At 64.4% G+C, this 21,046-nt stretch overlaps 2 protein-coding genes across 4 annotated transcripts; one reads left to right on the forward strand and one right to left on the reverse strand.

Annotated features, from left to right (window-relative positions):
- The first annotated feature begins 3,106 nt into the window (after positions 1–3,106).
- CNOT3 (CCR4-NOT transcription complex subunit 3) lies at positions 3,107–17,335 on the forward strand. 3 transcript variants are annotated; one of them, XM_028137851.2, is made up of 18 exons: positions 3,107–3,353; positions 7,087–7,164; positions 7,253–7,320; positions 7,557–7,631; positions 7,769–7,858; positions 7,949–8,077; positions 8,171–8,266; positions 9,963–10,185; positions 10,275–10,408; positions 10,796–10,852; positions 11,822–12,191; positions 12,269–12,392; positions 13,122–13,320; positions 14,513–14,612; positions 14,707–14,905; positions 15,171–15,303; positions 15,853–15,978; positions 16,976–17,335. In XM_028137851.2, exons 2-18 carry the CDS (start codon positions 7,140–7,142, stop codon positions 17,072–17,074), a joined length of 2,247 nt encoding a protein of 748 aa, XP_027993652.1. In that variant the 5' UTR covers positions 3,107–3,353; positions 7,087–7,139; the 3' UTR covers positions 17,075–17,335. The 3 variants fall into 3 exon arrangements, with proteins under 3 accessions (XP_027993652.1, XP_027993653.1, XP_054566553.1); XM_028137852.2 differs by having other exon boundaries at positions 9,966–10,185; XM_054710578.1 differs by having other exon boundaries at positions 7,090–7,164.
- LENG1 (leukocyte receptor cluster member 1) lies at positions 17,298–20,594 on the reverse strand. The gene is made up of 4 exons (XM_008160683.3): positions 20,402–20,594; positions 18,940–19,119; positions 18,105–18,364; positions 17,298–17,561 (listed from the first exon to the last, which is right to left on the reverse strand). Exons 1-4 carry the CDS (start codon positions 20,531–20,533, stop codon positions 17,348–17,350), a joined length of 786 nt encoding a protein of 261 aa, XP_008158905.2. The 5' UTR covers positions 20,534–20,594; the 3' UTR covers positions 17,298–17,347.
- Positions 20,595–21,046: the final 452 nt, after the last annotated feature.

A 21,046-nucleotide genomic window follows, 5' to 3' on the forward strand; every position in this document is an offset into this window, starting at 1 on the left:
TGTACCCGCCGGGTTACCCCGGGTCACACAGCTTCCCCAAGTCTATGCTTGAGCCTTTTTAAAAAAATTTTTTTATTGATTCAGAGAGGAAGGGAGAGGGAGAGAGAGATGGAAACATCAGTGATGAGAATCATTGACCAGCTGCCTCCTGAGCCCGCAGCCCGGGCATGTGCTCTTGACTGGAATCGAACCTGGGATCCTTCAGTCCACAGTCCAATGCTCTGTCCACCAAGCCACACCAGCTAGGGCTATGCTCGAGCCTGAAGTCCTGTGTAAATAAAAGTGCCGGGAAGGGCCTCTGTCCCTGGCCCTTCGGAATCCCATCTCCCCTGGCCGAGCGACTCTCATGGTGTGTGTGTGGCGGGGGGCAGGTCTCAGGACACAATCGAGTCGCCTGTCCTGCCGTCCTGTGTACACTTGCAACAAAGATCCTCGAAGCTCACTGTGCTTCAGAGCTCCCCTCAGGTTTGATGAAAACAGGCGGCTGGGCCCAGAGCTGCTGATTCCGTTGGTCTGTCATAGGCTCAATACTGTGCGTTTCTAACAAGGCCCCAGGTGATGTCTCTGCTGCTGACGTGGGGGCCACACGGAACCACTGCTCCAGAAAACGAGATGCATGTTGGGATCATCTCCGAAGCTTTACAATTACTGCTACCTGACTCTGATCCCCAGATTTATTTTTAAACATGTTTTTATTGCTTTCAGAGAGAGGAAGGGAGAAGGAGAGAGAGAGAGAAACATCAACGATGAGAGAATCATTGATTGGCTGCCGCCTGCACGCCTCACACTGGGGGTGGAGCCCACAACCCGGGCATGTGCCCGACCAGGAATCAGACCAGGACCTCCTGGTTCATAGGTTGACACTCAGCCACTAAGCAACACCGGCCGGGCCGCAGATTTATTTATTTTTTATTTCACTGGTTACGGTGAGGCCTGACTGGGTTTTTAAAAAGCCACCAGGTGATTCTATTTGCAGCCACATTGGAGAGCCAGTGTTCTGACATTTTTTTTTTAAATATATTTTATTGATTTTTTACAGGGAGGAAGGGAGAGAGATAGAGAGCTAGAAACATCGATGAAAGAGAATCATTGACCAGCTGCCTCCTGCACACCCCCTACCAGGGATGTGCCCGCAGCCAATGTACATGCCCTTGAACGGAATCGAACCTGGGACCTTTCATTCCGCAGACCGACTGTCTATCCACTGAGCCAAACTGGTTTCGGCAAGAGAGAGAGAGAGCCAGTGTTCTGGGTCTTTGCTCTTCGAAGTGGGGACTGTGGATGCTCCATTCACCTGGGACCTTCTGGACCAGGGTCTGCATTTTAACCATGCCACCCCCTCCCCCAAAAGGATTCCTGGGAAGTCCCCATGCAGGGGGACACTTTGAATAGCAAAGCCCCACATCAAAACTCAAACTCTAATGAGCACAGGGATCACCTGGCAAGTCTGTAAAAGTACAAATCTCTGGGGCTGTGTGGCCCTAAGAACATGGCTTTTTTCTTGTTAATCCTCATCCGAGGATATGTTTTTCATTGATTTTAGAGAGATACATGGATGTGAGAGAAACGGGTCAGTTGCCTCACACGTGAATCCCAACCTGGGATTGAATTTGAAACCTGGGTATGTGCCCTGCCCTGGAGGCAAACCCGTGACCCTTCGGGGCATGGGCTGACGCTCTGACTGTTGAGTCACACTGGCCAGGGCAACATTGCATTTTTACAAGCATTCTTATCTCCCTTGTCACAGCTGATTCTGATCAGCTCTCACTTGCTTTTCTCTGACTTTCCTCCACCTAGACTAGAGATAATGGGCAAATCTGGCTTCCCATCTTGATGGGTGTGATCCTTAGCAAGTCTTAACCACAGTCATTCCTTGCATTCATTCATTCGTTTAGCAGAGGGTTACTCAGTGCCTCCTGGGGATGCAAAATCCCTAAGGAGAGAGTTGAATAATGACGAAAACGATGTCAGGCGTGCAAGCGTCAATCCGAATGAACACGCAGGGCTCTCAACTTGAGCACTTGGTGTGGGATGTCCGGGAAGTTTTCCTTCCGAGTAGAGCACAGAGCTGAGATATGAAGGACCAATAGGCATTAGGTGGTAACCTAATCGCACCTGTGCCTTCTGCACCGAGGAAACCAGGGTGCAGAGGAGAGGTACAGCCACGTAACCCTCAGAGGCAGGACAAAAGTCCGTGCCTCCGTGGCGCTTCCCCACTAACGCAGCTTCGCGTGGTGCCAGTGACGTGGGGCACTGTCTCGTGCTTCCTCCATGAAGGACTGAGTCTCAGAGAGCTGCCCCACACAGGCACTTGGAGACGGACCGTGCTGCTGAGCGACAGGCCGGACGCTGGGGATGGAGAAGGATGCGCCCCAGTTCCCGGGTCTGCCTGCTACGCCCTGTTTCACACGCTGGAGGAGCGGGTACTGCCCCCTCGCTACACTATTGGACCAACTGGCATGAGTGATAACAGTCAGGGCCAACGAGGGAAAAGGGGTGGACCCTCTTGCTCAGCTCCTCCCCCGTGGCCCAGGAGATGTTTTGATTGGCAGATGACTTCAGCTTTGAAGGCACCTGTCTGTATCCCATTAGGTACTCGGTCCTTAACTCCCACTCTGCATGCCTTCCTCCACTTTCCCTACCCACTTCCAGGACCAACCAATGGCTTCAGGATGGAATATTCCTTCCCAACCAATTAAAAATGGCTCTGAACTTGACGGACGACTTCCCTCCCCTGATCAGCCTAGCTCCTCCCCCCTGCCAATTGGTTTAGGAAAGGGGGGCGGGTGTGTCCAATCAGCATGACACCAGCCTCTTGATTGACGCGCGGGCCCTCGCGCTGGCGTGTTGTGCCTTGAGGCGGGAGGAGGAGGAGGAACGGGGAACAAAACCTGAGCCAATCCTAGTAGCCTGCGCGGGAGGCCAATCAAACGCCGCGCCTTGGAGCAATTGTCCAATCGGTGAGAGGGGGCCGAACGCATCCCTGCCAAAGACCAATAGGACGCGCCCGAGAGGCAGGAGCGACGTGCAGCAGGAGCAATGGTAGGGCTATATTCAGGGCTTGGGGGCGGGTCGGCGCCAGAGACGAGAAGAGAGGAGGGGAGGCCTCCTCCGCCGCCGCCATCTTGGACCGGGCCCGTCAGCTTCCGCGGAGCCATCGGCAGACGCCGCGGCCTCCCTTGAGCCCCGACCCCGTCGTCAGAACAACCCCGGGCCCACTTCCCCTCACCCCACTTCCGCTCCGCGCCGTTATCGCGATAGCGCCCGGGCCCGGGGCGCGAGAAAAAGGCGGCGGGCGCTCGCCTCCCTCGCCTATCGCGATACGCTCCTCAGCGGCGGCGCCAGCTCCTGTGGTGAGAGCGTCAGGCTCGACTGGGCCGGACCCCTTCCCCTCCTCCCCCCCGGCGCCGTCGACCGCCTTCCCCGCCGCCCCCGCCCCTGCAACACCGCCTCCTGTCTCGACATGGCCGCCCCCGCCCCCGCTCGGCGCCCGGGGTCCCAGCGCGTCGCGGCCCCGCCGTCCGGCGTCCGCCGTCCCGGCCGAGCGCGCTCTCCTTCCGTCGCTCCCCCCTCCGTGCCTCTCGGCGTCGCCCGGAGTCCGCCCGCGACCCGGGCCGCGCGTGGCGTCCGCGTCTGCCCCGCGGGGTGCGGGGAGTGAGCCCGGGCGAGGTGCCGCCCCTCGGCGTCCGCGCGGCTGCGGGCGTGGGGTCTCCGGTGCCGGAACCCCTTCCGGGCAGGGAGCCCCCCCGGGCTGGGACGGCAGCCGGGCTCCCGCCACACGCGCCCAGCGCGGTGCCCGCTCCTCGGAGACGGGGTGGGGTGAGCCCCCTGCGCGCAGGACGCCGCTCCATCCCCGGGCGCCGCAGCCCGAGTCCCGCCAGTTTGCGTTTGGTGCTCCCGTCCCAGGGAAAGCCCCGAGTCCGCGCCGGGCAGTCGGCCCGCCCGGGGGCTGGTCCAGGCCGGCGGCTCCAGGTGCGGGTCCTCACGCTGTCACTCCCCTCGGCGGGGATGGTGTGGCTCCGGCTCCCTCTGGTCTCGGGACGAGCTGGTCCCGCCTTGGTGACACCTGAGCTCCCACTCGCTCTGAGTTGCTAACCGCCTCCCGGTGTGCGGTGTGCGCGGGGCAGGTGCCCCCCGAGCCTGGTGCCTGCCCCTCGGGTCGGGGGCTGTCACCCCGCTCCTGCCCCGCGGGCCCAGGTGTGTGTCTGGGACCTTCCTCCCCGGCCTCACCACGTCCGCTGCCCCTTCCGGGGTCAGGCTTCCAGCCCCGTTGGCATCAGTCCTTCCATTGGGGTGTATCTTTCCAGGAGGCAGGGTTCCCCCCCCTCCCCCCTTCCTGTGGACGTGTAAGCTTCCCAGCACCAAAGAGCCCTCTTGGTGTCCCCAGTCGGAGAGCCGGGGTTCACCCCACCCCCGCCCACCCAGCTGGCACCTCAGGGAGTAAGGTTCCTGTGCTGAGCTGTGTGCCTTCTCCCCAGGGCAGGGGACCTTTGTGGGTGCGGCCCGCCTGCCTGGGTGTTGGCCCCTCTGTCTCCCTGCTGGGGGCTGGGGGCTGGGGCCTCCCTGGGCTAGTGCCCTCCTGCCGCCCAGGCTCCGTGCTGTGGGGGGGAAGGAGCCTGGGACTGAGGGAGACACCCCCTGTCTGTCGTCACCTTCCCTGGGACTGAAGAGGTCTAAGGTGGGACCCCAGGACCTAGCACACCTACCGGACAGAGGCTCAGGCCCTGCGAGGCTTAAGGATCGCCTCCCAGCATCACTTCCCCAGGGTTTGGGGGCGGCTTGGTGTCCGTCCCAGGACTCAGCCCTGCTCTCCCTCGGCCTTTGTGTGACGCTCACCCCCACCCCCGGGGGAGCCTGGGGCTGCCTCAGTCGGGGCCTTGCATCTCAGGAGGGTTGCCTCCTGGGTCATGGAGAGCTGCGCGCTCACCCACCCTCAGCGCTCACACCCTCAGCGCTGGCTCCTTAATTGCGGGACGCGCCTTCCTTTTGGTTAAGTCTCCCGGCCAAGGCTCCTCGCTCGGGGAGCAGACCTGCTGCGGTGGGGGACCTGGGGGGTCCCCAGAGCGGTGGGGCGCTCCTTGGAGACTCAACTCCGGCTTCTCTTCTCTCTGCCCTTTGCTGGGGACCTCGATGTGGGGCTTCCCTCTGCGGCGGAGGCTCCCGCCCGCTGTAGCACCCAGTCTCTAGGGCACAGGTCTCCTGGGCCTGCGGGGCTGGCCCTGTCTGGAGGAGCTGCCTCCCAGGTCACGCGTGTCCTGTCCAGGTCCAGCTGTGTCCCTTGGAGGTTCTGTCTGAAACCGCCTCCCCGGGCTCCCAGCTCCTTAGGACTTCCTGCGGCCGCAGTCCGCACCCTCCGGGGGTCAGCTCCTCCCTGCCAGGCATTCCGCTGTCAGGGGAGGTGGGGAAGGAGCGCGTGCAGCACCTTGTTTAGGGGCGTCAGCGGTGTCTGCGCCCCGGGGTGCAGCCCCTGCCCCTGCTTCGGGCTCCTGGGAGAGGCAGGAGCACGCACTCTGTGTGACATCCTGTCCTCATCCCACCCCGGGCAGCAAGGGGCTTGTCTGCGCCCCGCGTGCTTCTTGGGTTGAGTCCCTCTGTGCCGCCCGCTCCTGGGTTCTACGGCGGCTCCCCTTCTGGAGCCGGGCCTTCCTGGGGTGGGCCTGGCCCCCTGGGCTGAGAGTGCCCAGTTCTCCTGTTGGCCTGTTGCAGAGGAATATTCGCCCTCTTGTCTCAGGTGCCACACCCACTGCACCATGCAGGGGGTCCCTGTGGGGGCCGCGCCCCCCCCCCCCCCCGAGGTTAGGGACCTGCCCGCCTTTATGGGCCTCCGCCTGTCCAAAGCCTGCTCTCTGGTACCCTGTTCACCCCCTTATCCACCCCCGACCCCCCAGCAGCTACTGGCCACGTGGGAGTTAGGTGGTAGCCGAACTGAGGAGTGAAAAGTTCCGGCCACATTGCGAGTGTTGAATGTCACAGCGCAGCCGCAGAAAGGGGCGCAGGACTGTGCGGAGTCGCTCCCCCTGTGGGCGGGGACTTCTCGGGTTGGGGCTCAGTCCTCGGCTCCCCCATCTCGGAGCGGGGAGCTGGGCCTTTGAGTAGACGCCGCCCCTTCCGGGCGCAGCCTGGCGTAGGGCGTCCTCGTGTGCAACCCTCGCTGTGAGCGCTCCCGCTCTCCCCTGGACTTGCTGTGGGCCCCCAGGCGTAGCTTCCTCCCCAGGTGACCCCTCCGGGCGCAGCCCCCTCCCGGGTGCCTGCAGTTCTTTAGGGCGGAGGTGCCCTCTGAGTCCTGGGTGCTTGCCCTGGCGGTGTGTGTGTCCGAGTCTCCATTTCCGACGCTCTGATACGGAACTCCTTCCTGCGTGCAGATCGCTCCTCCCGGCGGAGGTCCCCTTTCACCCTCTGTCTCCCCAGAGCTCTCCCCGGCCCCAGCCCGACAGCCCTTCTGGGGGTCCCCCTGTGGCTGGGCATGTTGTCTCCTTTGGTTTCAGGATCCGCTCTGGGATAGACATTTTCCTGCTCTGAGGCTCTTCTACTTGGGAGCCAGCCCTGTCAGTGTGTGTGTGTGGGGGGGTGGGGTTAGCGCTGCACGGTTACAGCGTGTCTGCCCCCCACGCCCCCTCCGTCCCTTACAGCTCACACTCTGCCAGGCCCCTCTCTGGGGCGCACCTGTTCTGTGCCTCCCGACGTGGCTGTTAGGGTCTAGTCCGCTGTGTCCCCGACCCCTCGGTGGGAAGTGAGGCCTCAGGTCTCACACCTTCGCCCCTAGCAGCCAGCTGTGTGCTGTGTGGCTTTTTTCTGCCCCGAACAAGACTCCTGAGTGTCATCTGGGGCAGGGTGCCCCACACTCTAGGAATTTTCCATCTCCTGGGTCAGCCGCACACAGAAAGCGTATCTGTTTCCTCCTTTCCACAAAGTTCAGGCCCGTGCTGGGCAGGTGAGGCAGCGGAGAGGCCTGGCCGGTCCTTGTCAGCGGGCAGTAGACTCACCCTCCCTTTCCCATCCCCTGCCCCCACCCCCTCTTCCCAGCCTCTTTCCCGTCTGGGTTTGCACCAACCAGAGAGTGAATGTGTGTTCCTTCCCCCCCTCCAGCAGCGTCTGTCTCCAAGAGAGTATGAAGAGAGTGCGCCTATAGGGCAGGGAAGATGGCGGACAAGCGCAAACTCCAAGGTACTGGGTGGCGGCCACGTGCCCCGGAGCTCCCCTCGGGTGCCTGCTGCTCGGCAGGTGCTCACTGCCTGCCTCTGTCCTCCGCCAGGTGAGATTGATCGCTGCCTCAAGAAGGTGTCCGAGGGCGTCGAGCAGTTTGAAGATATCTGGCAGAAGGTACGGGTCTGGGCCTGCGAATCGGGCTCCAGCGAGCGGAGCAGGAGGAGGTGCAGGGTGTCAGGGAGCGGGTGCTGAGGACCTGAGGGAAGCAGCTCTGAGATGGATTGGGGGTGACCCCAGAGTCCCCGGCACACAGAGACACGTGGGCACTAGGGCAGTCAATCCCGCGGCGGCGGGCGGGGGGGGGTCCCAGAGTTCCCGGCACTGACGGCGTGCCCTCTCTCCACCCCCAGCTCCACAATGCAGCCAACGCGAACCAGAAAGAAAAGTATGAGGCTGACCTAAAGAAGGAGATTAAGAAGCTTCAAGTGAGGGGCTGGGGGCCGGACCCTGTGTCCTGAGGGCGGCAGGGTGGGCGAGCGGACTGCTGGGTCCCAGGAAGAGGAGGGCTGGGGCCTCGGGGCCCGGGCGCTGAGGAGTCTGACGGTCGGGCTTTCGCCTTCAGCGGCTGAGGGACCAGATCAAGACATGGGTCGCGTCCAACGAGATCAAGGACAAGAGGCAGCTCATAGACAACCGCAAGCTCATTGAGACGGTAGGAGCCGGAGCCGGCGTCTGAGGTGGGAGGGCCCCGGGGTCCCGAGCAGGTGCGGGAGGGGCCGGCTGCCAACTGCGCTCTCCACAGCAAATGGAGCGGTTCAAAGTCGTGGAGCGAGAGACCAAAACCAAAGCCTACAGCAAGGAGGGCCTGGGCCTGGCGCAGAAGGTGGACCCCGCCCAGAAGGAGAAGGAGGAGGTTGGCCAGTGGCTCACGGTGAGCTGGGCAGAGAAGACGAGTTGACCTCGGGGCCTGCCCCCAGGCATCCCAGCGGATGCTGGCTGACCCCCGCCTTTCCTCCTCCCCCAGAACACGATCGACACCCTAAACATGCAGGTGGACCAGTTTGAGAGCGAAGTGGAGTCCCTGTCGGTGCAGACGCGCAAGAAGAAGGGCGACAAGGATGTGAGTGGGGCCGGCACCCTTAGGGTGGGGGGGCTGGCGGGTGGGATGGGGGCTCCGGGGTGGGGTCAGGGCCTAGCAGACGGGCTGGCGCAGGGAGGAGGTGAGGCAGGCTCGGTCCCTTCTGGGTGAACCGGCCGGCGAGGAGGAGGAGGAGCAGTTGGGGGAGGCGAAGAGGTGGGCCTGGGTCGCACAGTGAGAGGCCTGACGGACCCGGGGCGGGAGGTCCAGCCGCTGCAGCCGGGTCCTCGGGAGAGGACAGGGTACAGGCAGGGGAGGCACGAGGGACGGTGCGTGCGGCCGAGGAGAAGTGAGGTCTGCGACGGCCAGAGGCTCGGGCCTCCGGTTCCGGAACCCAGGATGCAGGCTGGGTTCCAGGGTGCGGACCCGTGCTTGTTGGCATGGAAGTACCGGGAGCAGAGCTGGTCCTCCGGGAGCTGGTGCGGGATGGCCTGCGGGGGGGAGGGCCAGGCGTGGTGTGTGAGCTGAGGGCTCTGGGAACCGGGCTGGGGGCGGGGCAGAGCCACGTGCTGAATAACGTGCGGGTCAGCGAGGGCCTGCGTGCATGGTGGTCCATGAGGTTAGAACATTGTAAGCAAAGAGCTTATTTGTGACGTTGAAAGGACAGGCTGAACCCAACTACGATGTTGAATTTGATCTTGAAGTTGCCGTCAGAGAGGTGGTTTAAATGGAGGGGGAGGCTCAGCATGCTGTTCCCTGCCCTGGGCGAGGTGTGGGCTAGGGAGGAGGGCGCCCGGGAGCCAGGCCCCCCTCCCTGCCCTCACCATGCGCACACACACTCACTTCCTTGGTTCCTGGTCCTCTCTCACTCCTAGCTGAACTGCTCCCCACCAGCTCCCGTCCCATCACCCCCATCACTCCGCCCCCTGCCAAGCTCCTCCTCTTTGTTTCTCACCTCTAGCTGTATCTTCCTGGGTCTCTTGATTTCTGTTCTCCCTTGGTCTCCCCTTCCCTTCTTTCCCTGTCTTCCTCCTCCTCTCCCCTCACTCTAACAACAGCCCTCCCCCCGCTACTCCAACGCGTGCGCACACACGGGCACCTGCACACTTGGTCCTTGGCGCTGTGTTCTTGCTGTGCCTTTCTGTTGGGGGATGAGATACACGAACACTTAGGTGGTGGTACAGTGCCCACACTGCCCAGCACGGTAACGTGGGGGACAGGCTGCAGCCTGGGGCGGGGTAAGCCAGACCTTCCAGGTCTGCGTCGGTGCGGTCTCAGAACGTGTCCCTGTTCAGTGACGCGTGGTCGTGTAATAGGTCCGTGCAGAGACGGGGTTAGACTTGGGATGAAGGTGTCGAATCCCAAAGGGAATGGGGGTCTTGGAAGGAGGAGGCACCTGGAGTGCCTGCGAGCCAGGCTTCAGATTCCGGGCTCCTTAGCGGGTACAGCTAGGGAGGGGGGCATGGCGTGACAGGGCTGTGATGGTAAACCCCGAGCTCCCTCGAGTGGGGTCATTGTTACTGTGGGAGCCGGACAGGAGGCGGGGCCTCAGCGGAGGTGGGCGGTCCCGGCACTCCGGAGCCCACACGGGGACCAGGCTGTGGGATCCCGGAGGGCAGGGCGGGCAGACTGCACACTGCCCACGCCAGGAGGGGCCCGAGTGGGACTGAGGACGGGTTCTTGGGGCAGGAGGGCCGGGCGGCGCCCGCAGCCCCTGAGCTGGCCCTGGGCTCACCAGCAGAAGCAGGACCGGATCGAGGGCCTGAAGCGGCACATCGAGAAGCACCGCTACCACGTGCGCATGCTGGAGACCATCCTGCGCATGCTGGACAACGACTCCATCCTGGTGGACGCCATCCGCAAGATCAAGGACGACGTGGAGTACTACGTCGACTCCTCCCAGGACCCCGACTTCGAGGAGAACGAGTTCCTCTACGACGACCTGGACCTCGAGGACATTCGTGAGGCCCAGGGGTGGCCGGCGTGCGCAGGGCGGTGGGGCCGGGCCGGAGGGCGCCCCAGCCAGCTCAGCCGCCCCTCCCGCCCACAGCACAGGCGCTGGTCGCCACCTCCCCCCCCAGCCACAGTCACATGGAGGACGAGATCTTCAACCAGTCAAGCAGCACGCCCACCTCCACCACCTCCAGCTCGCCCATCCCGCCCAGCCCGGCCAACTGCACCACGGTGAGGCCTGGCTCCCGCCCAGCACACGGGGCGGGTCTCGGGAAGGGTCATCGAGGAAGCGAGGACCTCGGCATCCAGGGTCTGGGCGCCAAGGGCCCGGAGAGCTAATGAGATGGACGGGCCCCATGGGGGTCCTGGGTGTGGAGGTGGAGGTGGAGGCTGGGCAGAGGTCGGGCTGGCATCCCCTGAGGAGGCTGGCTGGGGGGCGGGGGGGAGGTGGGGCGGGTGCTGGCTCCAGGAGACAAGGACCTGGGGAGCTGGGCTCCAGTTCCCAGCGAGATTAGGTCACGGGGACTTGAATGCTCTGAGGCCGGAGGGGGGTCAGCTGGGTACAGGTCCCCGGGGGTTCAGAGGTGACACGGTTTCTGACTGCCTCCCTCACCTCAGGAAAACTCGGAAGATGACAAGAAGAGGGGCCGCTCCACGGACAGTGAAGTCAGCCAGGTGGGTCTGAGGGGCCCGACGCTGGCTCCTTTGGTTCCCAAAGGTGCAGGAAGCCTGAGGGTGGCCGCAGTGCGGCTCTGGGACAGGCTGCCCTGAGAGCCGGGGCAGGCAGGCAGGGGCTGGTCAGAAGCTGCTCGGAGGGCATATCCCCCTGGGTGTAGAGGGAGACGAGCTCAACCAGTGGGTAAAGGTGACATTCCTGGGCCAGGTAGTGGAGGTAACACAGGCGAGTCGTCAGTGAAAGCCAAAGTGCCACGTGGGAGCTGGCCAGGTGCGCAGGGCCGGCTGTGAGCGCAGGGCCTGGGGTAGCCGGGCTGAGAGCCCAGAGGGACCCCGTGCACCTTGAAAAGGGCCTGACCAGCCTGAGACCCACCAGGTCAGCATCAGGCAGGCCCTTTTCGAGGTGCACGGGGTCCCAGGCCCCAGGCCTCCGTGGCTGCCGGGAGGGCTGTCCCGGGCACTGGGCAGGCAGTGGGGAGGCTGTGGTGCCAGGAAGGAGCACGTGTCCCGCCTGGTGTGTGGTGAGCACAGGGGCCGGGGGCCTCAGGGTGGCAGGCCGAGGCGGCCGAGCAAGTCTTTGCCAGCAGCTTGGCCTCGGGAGGCGTGGGCACGCCAGCAGCCTGCTTCCTGGGGTGGTGCTCCTACCCCCACGAGGTGCTTTAGGGACCCGCCACGTGACGTTTGGAATCACTGTCCAGTGCAGCTGTTTGTCCTTCTCTGGGGCTCTGGGCTGGTTCCATCTGAGCTCACGCTGAGGCTCTCACGGACAGCGGTTTCTCCTGTGTGTCCGCCCTGTCTGGGGGGACGTTGTGGGGACATGTGCAGGCAGGGCAGGGACCGCTGGGTGGGGCTGGGACGGCATCAGTGTTTGAAGCACGGGTGCTGTGGAAGCCATTCCGGTGAGGTCGCCCAGTCCCGGGGAAGGGGTGCAGGAGGCGGGCCTGACCCTCTTCTCTCTCCCGCCTGCAGTCTCCAGCCAAAAACGGCTCCAAGCCCGTCCACAGCAGCCAGCACCCTCAGTCCCCCGCCGTGCCGCCCAGCTACCCGCCTGGCCCCCCGCCCGCCACCTCAGCTCTGAGCACCACCCCTGGCAACAATGGGGCCCCTGCCCCGGCAGCACCTCCAAGTGCCCTGGGCCCCAAGGCCAGCCCAGCTCCTAGCCACAACTCGGGCACCCCCGCCCCCTACGCCCAGGCTGTGGCCCCACCAGCCCCCAGTGGGCCCAATGCGGCCCAGCCCCGGCCCCCCAGCGTCCAGGCCGGCGGGGGAGGCGGTGGAGGCAGCGGCAGCAGTAACAGCAGTGGAAGTGGAGGTGCCGGCAAACAGAACGGTGCCACCAGTAAGCGGGGGCTGCTGGGGGCAGGGGTCCTGGGGTAGCCGCTGGTGGCCCCTTCCATCCCCTCTTCCTTCCCTCAGGTTACAGCTCCGTCGTAGCGGACAGCCCGGCGGAGGTGGCTCTCAGCAGCAGTGGGGGCAGCAATGCCAGCAGCCAGGCTCTGGGCCCCCCATCTGGCCCCCACAACCCACCTTCCAGCACCTCGTGAGTGTCAGCCTCCGTCAGGGTTGGGGACAGGCACACGCAGGCACGGGGTACCCCACTGTTGCCCATGGTGCGGACACAGGCCTTGCCCTGGCCCGTTGGGACTCCCCCATGAGCCGTGTCCCACCTCTTTCCATCCGGGACACTGGGCACGGGCCCCCCGGCGGTGCCCTTTGCGATGTAAAGCAGTCCTCGCTGACGGGTGTTCTCAGCCCACCCCGCCTGGGCTCTCCGCTTCCTCTTCCCTGGAGGAGCTCTGGCCCCAGCCCCCCTTTTCTGTTCCGCCCACGGTCACCTGACTCTGGAGGGCTCTGTCTGCTTTCCAAATGGAAGGCCCCAAAGTCGTCCTGCCCATCCCCAACCACCCTCTCCTGGGTCCCCGATGCCCAGGGCAACGCCCCACGAGAGAGCTTCCCCTCCTGGTTGGGACCTCGGGAAGCCTGCTCCCAGACACAGCCCTTCCCTCTCGGGGCTCCCAAGGGGCGTCTGCCCGAGGCACCACATCTTGTGGCTGGAACACCCACTCTCACATCCTGCTCCGGGGACCGTCAGAGGCTGCCCCGTTTCCTGGCAGCTCTTCTTCCCAGAGCCCTTCCCTCCGTCCGTCCCTCAGCCCACCCCTCGCGGCTCCCTCTGCTGGCCTTCTCCGTTTTGACTCGCCCTGTCACCCTTCCCGTCCGTCCCACCCGTGGGGACACTCCCATGATCCCCCTCCTGTCCCCTCTGCAGGAAGGAATCCAGTGCAGCTGCCCCAGCAGGCGCTGGGGGCGTAGCCCCAGGCTCAGGGAACAACTCTGGGGGACCCAGCCTCCTCGTGCCCCTTCCCGTGAACCCTCCCAGCTCCCCGACACCCAGCTTCAGTGATGCCAAGGCAGCTGGCGCCCTGCTCAACGGACCCCCGCAGTTCAGCGCCGCCCCGGAGATCAAGGTGGGTGCTAAGCCTGTGTGTCTTGCCCTGCCAGCTTGGCCCCAGACCTTCGCTGCAAACCCCCTTCCCCCCAGGCCTCCACTGCCACCCCCGGCTCCGCTCCTCACAGTCACTGCTTTCCTTCTGGTCTTTCCCCCCACCCCCCACCCCCACCCCCCGTCTGCTCCCGGCCTTGCCCTGGCGCCTGGTGGTGCCCACCGTCCTCTCCTTCCAGTTCTGTCTCCGTTTCTCCTCTTACTTTCTTCGCACAAACACTGTCCAGCTCTCGGCCCTCCTGCTCCCTGGAGGAAGTCACCTACGTGAGGAAAGGCCGTGCGGACAGCGCCCCCGCTGGGTGGGGATGCACTTGGCGCATGTGGTTTAACCTGTGGAGAAGGCCCTGCAAGGCCTCTGGGGGCTGTGTCTAAGCGGGGACCCTGATGGGGCAGGAAACGCTGCTGGAGGAAGAGGAGTGGGTGTCTGCCGAGTTCTAGGCAGGCTCATGCCGGAGCGGTCGTTAGAAGGCTGGGTGGGGTTCAGCAGAGAGGAGGAAAGAAGTGTCCACTCTGCAGGAGGGGAGCAGGCCGGCGGCCTGACATGGTGGGGTGTCACCACAGGGGGCAGGGGTCCTGGTTGCCGTCGGCAGGACACTGCGGGGTAGACCCAGTCCCACAGGAGCATGATGCCCGCTGTCCGGGCCCACGCCCGCGTTGCCCTCTAGTCCTCCCTCCGCCCGACTCGGCCGTCACCACAGGGGGCACTGCCGGAGCGAGCACGCCCACCGAGAGGTGCAAGGGCAGGAAGCTCACGTGTCCATGTTCCTGGGCAGGGTCCCCAGCGGGGAGGTTCCCACAGGGAGGGACGGGGGGGAGGGGGGGTGAGTGGTGGGAGCCTTGGAGAGGTCCCGGGGCCGGGGGAACAGGATGGAGAGGTGCTGTGAGGTCTGGGCGCGGAGGGGGTGCAGGCGGGAGGAGGAGCTGCTCCTGCGGGTTGAAGGCGGGGTCGCCCGTGTGCAGAGCAGGAGGCTCCCCTGCGTGCGGGTCCTGCACGGTGTCCGCAGCGTCAGCGCAGGTCCGGGCTGCTGTGGCGCTTCCCTGGCCAGCCCCCCGTCCGGGCCGCAGCGAACAGTCTCACACTAAAGGCTCTGGCTGTGCCGCCTCCAGTCCCCGCACCAGCCCTCTGCCCAGGGCCTGAGGCACCTGTTCCTCCCCAGGCCCCCGAGCCCCTGAGCTCCCTGAAGTCCATGGCAGAAAGGGCAGCTCTCAGCTCCGCCATCGAGGACCCCGTGCCGACGCTGCACCTGACTGAGCGAGGTGAGGGTCCCGGTGTCCCGGTGCTGTGGGGGCAGCCAGCGAGGAAGGGCGCCCGCCCGGCCTCACCCCAGGGCCTGGCCCGGCCTCCCCACAGACATCATCCTGAGCAGCACGGCCGCTCCCCCGGCCTCGGCCCAGCCGCCCCTGCAGCTGTCGGAGGTGAACATCCCGCTGTCCCTGGGCGTGTGCCCCCTGGGGCCTGTGCCCCTCACCAAGGAGCAGCTGTACCAGCAGGCCATGGAAGAGGCCGCCTGGCACCACATGCCCCACCCCTCCGACTCGGAGCGGATCAGGTGCGGGGCTGCGGGGAGGGGCCCCGTCTGGGGAGGGGGCTGTGGTGGGGTCTGGTCCCAGCTTTGAGGCTAGGGAAAGCTTGCTGGGCACCTGACGGGGGCTCCGCAGGAGGCGGGGTGAGTTAGTTCAGGGCTGGGTGATCAGGTGACTGAGAGCTCCCATCGACCCACGAGCGGTGGGCGGGAGAGAGGTGAGAGCCGGCCTTCTGCCTCCCTGAGACAGCAGGGCTGGCAGGCACTGGCACTAACACACCGTCCCCCACAGACAGTACCTCCCCCGGAACCCCTGCCCGACGCCCCCCTACCACCACCAGATGCCACCCCCGCACTCGGACACCGTGGAGTTCTACCAGCGCCTGTCCACCGAGACGCTCTTCTTCATCTTCTACTATCTGGAGGTACAGCAGGGCCCCCCGCCTCGCCGCCACGCCGCCGTCCCCCCTCGGGCTGGAGGGTGAGGTGGGTGCCCCACTGCGGCCGCCGGGACCACACCCCTCCCCGTACCCCCCGCCCTGGGCCCCCCAAACCAGACCTGTCCCGTCCCCACTTCAGCACGGGGGTCAGAACGGCTGAGGCGGAGGGTCAGGTTGCCCACTCCCGGCGCCCGTCCCGTTAGCTGTCCCCGCGGGCGGCCTGTGTGACCCCGGGCGTCACGTGTAACCTCCGCCCTCATCCCGCCCGGGAAACCGAGGCCGCCGCCTCCGAGCACTCCTCATGCGTTAGTGTCTCTTCCTTCTCCAAGCTTCTCCGGAAGCACTCCCACCTCCTGTCTCCTTTTCCTCTGGCAGCGCTGGTATGTTCCGTGCCCCCGCCCGGCTCCAGCTGGAGGGTCCAGCCCATCCTTGGTCTGTGGCGGGGCCCGGGGTCAGCCCTGATGCCCTGCCCATCCCCCTTGCCCCTCGCATCCGGGGGGTCCCCTGATGTCCCGCTGCCCCTCCCTCCCCCAGGGCACGAAGGCGCAGTACCTGGCAGCCAAGGCGCTGAAGAAGCAGTCGTGGCGGTTCCACACCAAGTACATGATGTGGTTCCAGAGGCACGAGGAGCCCAAGACCATCACGGACGAGTTCGAGCAGGTGAGGCCCGCCCCTCACCACCACCTCGGCAGCTCGGCTGGGTCTGTCATTCACACTGAGCAACTCCTGGCCTAAACGCCCTTCCTCGGGGAGCCTCCCAGCCACACCGCCTGTGCTGTCCCCGGCTCGGTGCGGGTGTGGTGTCCCCCACCCCCTGCATGTGCCTAGCGCTCAGCCAATGCGAGTGGGGGAGCTGTTATTTCTGAATGGCCTCCAGTGCCAACTGGTGGGGGGACTCCTCACAAAACGCTCAGGGGACTTAACCTGATGTCTCCCCACCTCCAGCCGGGGGCCCTGGCCAGGCACTGAAACCTGTGCCATTTCCATTTTCTGTAAAAACGGGGTGACAGGCCCCCCTCACGCAGTGGTGAGGATTAAACGAGTTAACGAGTTAGTCACGTGTGTACGGGACGGTGCCTGCCACGGAGCGTCCTGGGCGCATTGCACCGGTCCCAGCGTGCTTTGACTCGGTGCCGGACGCAAGGACCGAACAGGTCGTGTCCTCAGAGGGCTCAGTCCGCTCCCCTCGGTTCTTGGAAGCATTTCAGCCGCTCAGAACCCAGCCCCCTCCCCACTGTGCCTCCTCTGACACTACAGACCTGTCCCCTCCTGGCTGGGTCCACAGTAACCCGCTGAGTTAGTCTATTCCCAGGCGTCTCTCCTCCAGAACGTCCCGCCCACCGGGCACAGTAGCCCGTCCCATCTCTAGCCGGGGGTGGCCTCGGGGGGTGGAGAGGCAGTGCTCGGACACGCCGTCCTGGGCACCTGAGCGTCCTGGGCACCTGAGCGGGGCTCGGAAGCCACCACCGTCCTGAGAGGCAAGAGAACTTCGCAAACATGCGGGGCCTCAGCAGAAGTGACCTCTGCGCCTCCCTGTGCTTCCTCTAACGTGGGCGCCGTACCCTCTCCTACCGGGAAGAGCGTGCGGGGCGGAGTGAGATGTCCGCTCGGCCCAGCGCCCCAGCGCCTCCGCCTCACTGCCGCCTCCTCCCCGCAGGGCACCTACATCTACTTCGACTACGAGAAGTGGGGCCAGCGGAAGAAGGAAGGCTTCACCTTCGAGTACCGCTACCTGGAGGACCGGGACCTCCAGTGACACCGGCCCCCCCCACCCGCCCCAGCATGCTGACCCCCTGCCCCAGAAGACGGGGAGGCCCCAGGCCGCGGGGCAGCCCCCTCCCCCAGGAAGGAGGGGCCGGGAGGTTTCCTCTTCCTCTCGGCCCGGCCTGGGGCCCTGGGGGCGAGGGCTGCCCCCTCCTCCCCTCTCCAGTGAGGGACATTTTTTGGTAAACCTATTTTCATTTTGGAAAATATTTATGAATAAATAGTTTTATATGACGGCTGGCAGCAGCAGCCTCTCCTGTACCCCTCAGGAGTGAGGGAGCGGGGGGTCCTGCCAGCGGGGGCGCCGGGCCAGCTGCGGGTTGAACTGGGAGTTGTACCGCCGCCGCCGATCATCTGTCTCTTCCGGCTGCTCCTCCTGTTGTGCCCCTCGGACCCGGGCCAGCAGGGCCTCCGCTCGTGCCCTCTCAGTGGCTTCCCGCCGAAGGCGTTCAGCTCGAAGCTGGTCCAGGGACGGGGACCTGGGGAAGGAGAATCAGGGTAGAAAGCTGGGAGGCCCCACTTCCCCCAGAGGGAGCGGCCCCCGGACCCCCTGCCTGCCTCTGCCGTGCTCCTGGCCTTGGCTCCTGGAGCCTCTGTCCTCCTCCCGGTCTAACGACGAGGTGCCCCTTCAGGTCAGGAGAGTCTGCCGTTAATCAGCTGCGTGACACGGCACACACCCGGGCGCCTCCGCCTCAGTTTCCCCTCCTGTGCAGCAGGCCTGCTTCTGCTCTAATGCTGCGGTTCTCAAACTCGGGCCTCGGAGCTCCAGGACCGCACGGAGCTCCCGTGTCCTGGGTTGTAAATGTCAGAAGTGGAAGCAAATCTTGGGAACAAGCCTGTGTCCACTGGCGCCACGCAGCCCCTGGAGACCACGAAGCGGAAAGCCAGACGCTGCTGCTGTGACCACAGCCTGACCTGGCCGAGCCCCTGAAGGGCTGTCCGGCCCCCAGGGTCGCCGAGAGCCACGGCGGCCCGACCGGCCTGCCCCAGAGCCCCTGGCACCCACACGGCTCCCTCCTCACTCTTTGGGCCGCTGTTTCTCAGGCCCCGCTTCCTTTCTGCTGCGTCTGCCCTGGTCACCGCTGTGCCTCCTCTTCTTCCCCAAATGTTTCTGCATCTCCAGCAGAGGGTCCAGGCGGCTCTTGACCTTCACATCTGGTTCTGGGCCGGGCGGGGGTGCCCCTCGCTCCGGGGGCAGCTGGTACCAGGGGGGCTGAGTCTGGGCTTCCGCGGCACTCTGGCCCAGGTACGTCAGGATGCCCAGAGCTTTCTCCTGCTTCTCCTGAGGGGGCGGGAAACGGAAGACGGTCAAGTGTCTGCCCTCAGGGAGCCCTGGGTGATAACGGACACCCATGGCTGGGACAGAACCAGGCGTTCGCTAAGTGCTGAGGGCCTGTCATGAGCCAGCGCTGCCAGGTGCTGGGGACACAGGAGGGGACACAGGTGGGGGGTCTGCACCGGGGACAAGGGCGGCTCTAACAAGGCACGGGGAGCAGGGAGGCACTTTGAGGGCAAAAATCTGAACAAAGCAAACAAGGCCGAGAGCTGACTGAGGCAGGGGGAGGGCAGGTTCATCCCTGAGGCAGGTGAGTGATAGGATCGGACTTCATTTTACAAAGTCAGGTAGGAGACCTGAGGGATCTGTACCTGCAGCCTCAGGCCTGGGGCGGGGGGAGTGTCCAGCTTCCACTTCCAAGCCCGTAGGCCTGGAGGGCTACGACCGGAACTCCCTGGAGCCGTTCAGTCTGTGCTGAGCCTCCATTAGCTCACTTGGTCCCCACCTGTCCTAGGCTCCTGAGGGCAGGGTGCCCCCTCCCCCGGCTCCATGCCCGACAGGAATGAGTGAGGCCGGCTTACTTTCTCCTGTCGCTTTTCTTCCTCATACTCTTTGTTGCTTCTGGTCACCCCTTTCCCCTCCTCCAGCAGCTCCCGGAACAGGTCCACAGGCCCAGAACTCGGGGCCCCTGCATCTGCTGCTTCCAGCTCCGGCAGGGAGTTCCGATGCCTGGCTTTCTTCCGAAGGAATTCTGTGCGGGCCTGGGGGGGGGGGGGGGGGGGCGGGGGGAGGAAGTTATAGGCAGAGCATTCAGAACCAAGATGTGATCTGAGGAACCACCAGTGTGGTGCCGGCCACAGAGAACTGTGCTGGGGGCCATGGGAAGGAGCAGGGGCGCTGGGAGCCCAGGAGAGGCACCCGTCCCAGCCTGGGGAGAAGGTGGGGAAATGAGGCTTCCGCTGGGTTTGTAAGATGCCTTTCTAACCACAGGCCAGAGGGTTCCCCAGTCTCAGTGACACAGCAGATAACCATGGAGGCAACCAAAACATCAGGACAGGCGATCTGAGTTCCAGGCAGGGCTCCAAGTCACTACCCAAGTAGAACTTTTTAATTTTTTTAACAGAGAAAGGGAGAGGGAGAGACATTGATTTTTTAAATATATTTTTCATTTCAGGGAGGAAGGGAGAGGGAGAGAGAGAAACATCACTGATCCCCACACTGGGGATCGAGCCCGCAACCTTGGCATGTGCCCTTGACTGAAATCGAACCTGGGACCCTTCAGCCTGCAGGATGGTGCTCTATCCACTGAGCCAAGTCAGCCAGGGCGGGATGCGATGATTTGTGGTTCCACTTACCTATGCATTCATTGGCTACTTGTACCCTGATTGGGGATCGCTTGGCGTATGGGGGACAACGCTGTAACCAACTGAGCTACCTGGCCAGGTCCCAGTCGATTTCCAATCTCTACTGAAACGTGAATCTAAAAAGCCCAGGCTACCTCCCAGCCAGTGCTGAGGACCAGGTCAGCTAGGGGACTGCCCACCAGGTGGGAACCAAACAGGTGAAGGAGCTATAGAGAGCGCGTCTGATGTTTGGGGGTGGGGGTGTGGACAGGGCAGTGCAAAGGCTCCCCCACGGAGACGCCTTGGCTTGCGCCCCGTCTCTCCGGCGCGGCGTCCTCTCTCCTCTGCTCCGGGGGCTGACTGGCAGCGCCCCTCCAACAACCCGTGCTGGAGGGATGTCGCGAGCGGAGCGCTCTGCGCCGGACGAGCATCCAGTAGGCGCTCAATAAACACACTACAAACTGAAAAGTGGTCCGGGTTCCTTTATTCATACGCTCCTGCTCTGTGCCAGGCAGCGCTTTGGCCTCGCGGAGAAGAGCGGAGGAAACCAGGCCGGGGAAGGTTCCGCGGTTCCCAACGCGCCGGGAGCCCAATTCCGCGCGGGACGCACTGCACCTGCGCGCCGCCTCCACTTCCGGTCCCTACCGCGGCGCCTGCGCGCTGGGCCCAGGAGCCCCGCCCGGCCGCTTTCGGAGCCTACCTCTTGCTGAGCGAGCAGCACCCTCCGTTCACGCTCTTTCTCCTCCTCCCGGGCCTGGGCCTCATCACGCCGCACGCGGGCGACATTGTCCTTGTTCCGGACGTGCCAGCTCTTCTTGGGCAAGATGTTCATGGCGCCGTGACGTCCACAGACTGGCAGACCCGCCTCCTAGCACTTCCGATTGGCGAGAGGATGCCCCGCCCTAGTATACCTGCCCCAGCCACGGATTGGTCCTGGATTAACGGACACGCCCCTCCCTCCCAACGCCTCGAATCTCGCGTGCTGTCGCCTAGCGACCGCCTCGCGTCAACGTTCTGAGCCAATCACGGTGTCTCCACTTCTGACGCTAAACGGACACGGCCTATGATTGGCTGGCACGCCCGTCACGTCCTCCCAGAGCCCACACAGGTGATTGGCTGGTGCTGCGGAAGCCTTGCCCCCTGCTTCCGCTCGCCAGTTTCAAAGCGCTCAGCTGACTCCGCTGTGTTTATTGATTCAAGAATGAGGTTCCCTGGACAGTCAGGGGGTGCAGGGCCCCGGAAATCTCAGAATCCCAGGCTGGAAGGAAGAACAGTCTTCTCCAGTCTCTCAGTTTACAGATGGCGTGGCCGAGGCTTTCAAAGGTTTGGGGCAGATCTGGGTCTG

Source organism: Eptesicus fuscus, chromosome 21 (assembly GCF_027574615.1).
Source record: "Eptesicus fuscus isolate TK198812 chromosome 21, DD_ASM_mEF_20220401, whole genome shotgun sequence".
NCBI lineage: Eukaryota > Metazoa > Chordata > Mammalia > Chiroptera > Vespertilionidae > Eptesicus > Eptesicus fuscus.